The 5500-nt window shown below is 35.7% G+C and overlaps 1 protein-coding gene across 1 annotated transcript; it reads left to right on the forward strand.

Moving 5' to 3' along the window:
• Positions 1–3481: 3481 nt before the first annotated feature.
• On the forward strand, positions 3482–4372 carry LOC106315083. Its single transcript, XM_013752853.1, has one exon. It carries the CDS (start codon positions 3482–3484, stop codon positions 4370–4372), a length of 891 nt encoding a protein of 296 aa, XP_013608307.1.
• Positions 4373–5500: the final 1128 nt, after the last annotated feature.

Below are 5500 nucleotides of genomic sequence, written 5' to 3' on the forward strand. Positions count from 1 at the left end.
ATGTCTCATTTTTCCAATTTTTCCTTTTATCAAATCAGGTCTAATTTAGGTATCAAGAATCTTCGGATAAAAATGTTCAATAAAATCTTTTATTTTTCATTCTGCCGGCCGCAAAACTTTTTTATCATGTGCAGAATGATATTTATGACCTTCAAAACCCATGGAGACTGAGCTCGAAGCTCCCTCATAAGAGGTTGCTCATAATCTCTCCGGAAAACGAACACCTATTCCACACTTGCCAATTATACTATTTTCCAAACAAAACCATTCAACCCCAACTTTAATAATATATAATTTTTTTTTTTGTAGAAACTCAGATTAATTCTTCGAATTTTTAATTTTCAGATAATAAACTCTATAATAGGCACTAAACAAAAATTGATCACTGACCATGATGAAATCACACTTGATATAATGTCAATAATAATTTAATTTTAGAGAGTTTTTCAAAACCAACCATTTTATTCAAGTCAAACTTAAAACGAACCATTTTTTTGTCATTACTATTCATCAATGAATTTTCCGTACTATCTTTATATTTTTGAATTATTTACAAAATTGCTATTTTTATTTAATTTTTTATTAATTTCGAAATTAACAAAAAACCAAATACACCCTAACCATTTCTTCCTATTTACAAAAATGCCATCATCATCAATTTTTCCAACCACCATGAACCACTATTTTTGAGCTCTTAAAGCTTTAGAATTCAATTTTCAACCACTTTTTTTTTTCTCATTATAAACCAAAAAACTTCATTTCCTCTCATCTCCTATACATTTCCATCTAAAAAAATCTAGTAACTTTCATTTTCATAATCAAAAACTTCATATTTTCGAGCTTCTTCATTAGTGAATCGTCAAAGATGCTTCTTTTTGCTCATATTTGGAGTTTGGACGGTTGAAAAGGTTGGAAACGAGCTTTACACCGGAAAAAGATAACTATTTACATGGTTTTGTCATTTTTAGATCTGTGTCGCGACAATAGAGTGTTTTGTATGTCTATGTCTCCGTGTAGACGTACGGGTCAGTTTTGCAATTGACCAAACAAATTTTTTTTGCTAACGTAGACTTCCCCAGCAGTCATCGTCTTTACCTTTGACAACAAAAACAAAAATTTTGGTAGACTTACCAAGACGTCTACCTAAAAGAGGTTAGTTTTGCATTTGACCAAACTTTTGACTTTTCATAGTAGACTTTACTGGAAGTCTACATATTGTAGACTGCCAGAGAAGTCTACAGAAGGTCAGTTTTGCATTTGACCAAAACTTTGACTTCATTGAATAGGTTAGTTTTGTGTTTGACCAAAAAGTTTAAAAAGTAACCAAAAATTTATTAAATTGTAGACTTCATATGCAGTCTTCTTATCTTAGAAAAAAAAGGGTAGACTGCGTCTAAAGTCTACTTTTTTATTTTGGTCAAATGCAAAACCAACCCATCGGATTTGAGAGTAGACTTCACACGAAGTCTACTCACCCGTAGACGTTCATTTCAATCTACTCATTGAAAGTCAAACTTGGTCAATTGCAAAACTAACCTCTTTCAAAAAAATTCAAACATGTAGACTGCATCTGAAGTCTACTTCTGAAAGTGAAATCTTGGATGAATTCTGGTCAATTGCAAAAACTAACATTTTTAAAGTGTAGACTGAAATGGAAATCTACATTTATAAAATCACAACTTTTTTTCACATATAGAAAGCAACCCGTACAATTTGAAATTGTAAAAACCAACCCAAAGAGTAGACCTATTTGACACTACATTTGTAAATTGAAAAGAACGTCTACATCTTCGTGGACTGAATATTAAGTCTACATCTAAAAATCTATAAAAATGTGAATTTGTGTATTGTTCACTAAGTTTTTTCTAGATTTTTTTGTTTGAGAGTGTGTGTTAGTTAATCATAATGGGTTGAGTGATTTCGAAAAGAAAATTTATTATAGTTATGAAGGTATAATACATTTGATTTGACTATGTTGTTAGCTAATAATTGTAGAGGTATTTGTAAGTCTTCGTTTATAGTTTTACGAAACATGAATTATTTCTTCGCTGATTATGTAAACCTGTATTTTTTTTTTGCAGGATATGGCTCAGATACCCGTTGTATACGGAGAATGAGTGGTGAAAGGCTCTTTGTGGGAGTTTGTGGTCAATAATCGAAAAGGAGGGATAATGTTTTTTGTGCCAGATGGTTGTACACATGGTGAACTTCTTGAAATGACACTAGAAGATTATGGTATGGACAAAAAAATCGAGAAAGTGGTGCTAACATATTCCTTACCAGACGTCATTTTACAGCAAATGGCTCCGGATACTCCTCCTATGCATGTCACGAATGATAGACAAGTACATAACTTGATCGAGTTAGCTAAGACACACTTTGTACGCCCTTGTGTATCAAGCCTGAGCCAAGTAGAAGTTGGAGTTGATGACGATGCGGATGTGTCTGATGGTGATGATATTATTTTTGCTGATGAAGATACTGGTCAAGATACTGATGAAGAGTTGGATGAAGATAGTAATGCTGATGATGTTCAAGTAACTGTTGATGTTGCTGTTGATGTTGACGATGGTGTAAACTACAGTGATTACGGAAAAGTGAAAGATGAGGATTTTGACGAGGATGCAAATGAAACGATTTATGATGGTCATAAAGCACAATGCTCTGGTGGTGAAGGAAGATCGTTGTCCTTAAATGACAATATATATGTCAGTTAGAGTTTTGCTAGTAAGGATGAGCTTGTTTCAAAGCTGAAGTCGGTGGCTAAGTATCGTGTTCAAAGATGTGGTTGGAAGCTTAGAGCGAGTGTGAAGCATGGGCCACAGACATTGTGGGTGAGAAAATATTTGAAAACTCATACATGTTCAGTGGCGGATCGAATGGCTCAACGAAAACATTATACTCCGAAATATGTTGCAAGACTATTTATAGATCGGGTTGGGATTATAAATGGGCTTACACCGAGACATATCAAAGACGTGATGAGGAACAAGAGTTAGTGAGAGGAACATCAGAAGATGGATATGAGAATCTGCCTTCTTATTTGCGTCAGATCGAGATATCGAATCCGGGAACTGTCACATGTCTTGAGAAAGATGGTGAAAACAGATTTAAGTATCTATTCCTATCATTTGGAGCTTCGATAGCTGGTTTTACATGTCTTAAGAGGGTTATTGTGGTGGATGGGACTCATCTATGTGGAAAGTATGAAGGACTTATGCTAGTTGCGGCTGCCCAAGACGGTAATTTTCAGATTTTTCCATTAGCTTTTGCGATTGTGGATGCAGAGAATGATGATTCGTGGGAATGATTTTTTACCCAACTGCGGAGATGTGTTTCAGATGAGTATGCTTTGGTGATAGTTTATGACAGGCACATTTCGGTTAAGAAGGCGTGTGAGAAGGTTTTCCCTTGGGCAAGGCGAGGAATATGCTATTATCATCTACAATAGAACATAGTCCAAAAGTTCAAGAGAAATCACATGTTGTACTTGGTCAAAGGCGCTGCTTATGCACATACGCTTTTCGATTTTAACCGCTACATGGATGAGATACGAAGTATAAACTCCAACATTGCTACATATTTGGAGAATGCTGACGTCTCGTTATGGGCACGAGTTCACTTTCAAGGTGACATATACAACATAAAGACTAGCAACATCGCAGAATCTATCAACTCTGCACTTAAGCCAGCCAAAGGATTCCCAACCTCATTCCTTCTAGAATTTATACGCGAGAAGCTAGGAAGGTGGTTCTTTAAAAGGAGAGAAGATGCTTTGAGTTTCACATCACAACATAGTCGGGGAGTTGAAAACTTGTTGGCTATTCGTGAAGAGTATGCATATATAATAAATGTGGAGTGTATTGATGGTTGGCGATTTGTTGTGAGAGGAGGACATCGAGATTGTGTTGTTGACTTGGAACTTCGGAGGTGTCAATGTGGTGTGTTTAATATTGAGAAGATACCTTGTTCACATGCCATCTCTACACTTGTATGCCCATCCTATTCAAAGAATTATCTTTATGCAGCATACGCGGAAAATATATATCTCAAAAGTGATGTTTTGGAAGCTCCCAACACTGATGACATATCACCTGCCAATGAAGAAGGAGCTTATAACACACGTAAATGTCTTCCTCCAGATGTCAAGCGTGGTCCGGGTAGGCAAAAGAAGTCGAGGTGGAAGTCTTGGCTAGAAATTTCCAGGATGAGGGGTAGGGCAAAATATCCAGAACCGAAGAACCGACCCAAAACCGACCCGAAAATCAGGATCCCGAACCCGATCGGACCCGGGGTAAATAACCGAATGAGTCATAAATTGATGTATCCGAAGAACCGGTACCCAACCCGATCCGAACTGAGAACCGAATGAGTATCCAAAGATATCCGAAATTTAAATATACATTTACAAATATTATTTATAATTATATGTATAATTATTTTAATAATTTAAATTTAAATTATAAATTAAATATATTAGTTATTTTCAATACTTTTGTGTGTTTTCATATAAAATATGATAACTTGGATATAAATACTCAAACAAAATCGTATCTAATGAATATTTTTGGTACATTTCGGTAGTTTGGATACAAAATACCCGAACCGAATCGGGTAACATGGTTAGTTTGGGTACTATTATCCCAACTCGTTTCAGATACATTGATTATTCGGTTATTTTCAGGTTCCTTTACATCAGAACCTAACCCATCCGGACCCATGAGGACCCGACTCGAACCCGACCCGAAATTTTGTAATACCCGAACATGGCCAATTTTCCAAACCCGAAAAACCCGATACCCGAATGAACCGACCCGTACCCGAATGCCCAGGTTTAATGAGGGAAAACCAACCGCGAAAACTGCACAAGGATTATAGTTGCTCCCAGTGCAAACAACCGGGTCACACTCGTCCTAACTGTCCATGTTAAACCTGATTTGTGTGTCTTATTGCTTTTGATATTGTCTTATGTCTTATGTGTGGAACTTATTAGATGTATTGTTGCTTTGGATGTTGTTGTATTGTTGCTTTGGATGTTGTTTTATTGCTTTGGATGTTGTCTTATGTCTTATGTCTTATGTGTGGAACTTATCAGTTGTATTATTGCTTTGGATGTTGTCTTATGCTTTGGATGCTGTCTTATGTCTTAATGTGTTAGTCTTCTGTTACATGACGCATACTTCTTTTGTAGTCTTCTTTTACAGAACACAAACTTCTTTTGTAGTCTTCTTTTGCAAAACACAAACTTCTTTTGTAGTCTTTTTTTAAAGAATACTAATACGTAAGTCTCTAGGTTGTCTCGAAGTTGTATTTTTGGTCGAATATGAGCTAAAAAAGGACTAATATACTGATAAAAAGATGATGTCTAGATAGTAGTTGAGTAGCAAACTTCTGTAAAAGTCTTCTGTAAAAGAAGACTAATACTTAAGTCTGCTGCAAGCAAATTACATAAGTTTGTTACAACCAAAAACCTGCTACATCAGCCTGTTACTCACAGCAC

This window comes from Brassica oleracea, chromosome C9 (genome assembly GCF_000695525.1).
Source record: "Brassica oleracea var. oleracea cultivar TO1000 chromosome C9, BOL, whole genome shotgun sequence".
NCBI classification, from domain to species: domain Eukaryota; kingdom Viridiplantae; phylum Streptophyta; class Magnoliopsida; order Brassicales; family Brassicaceae; genus Brassica; species Brassica oleracea.

What these genes read in the sequence shown, in the direction of transcription:
- LOC106315083 (XM_013752853.1), top strand. Translation starts at nt 3,482, where the DNA reads ATGTTGTACTTGGTCAAAGGCGCTGCTTATGCACATACGCTTTTCGAT.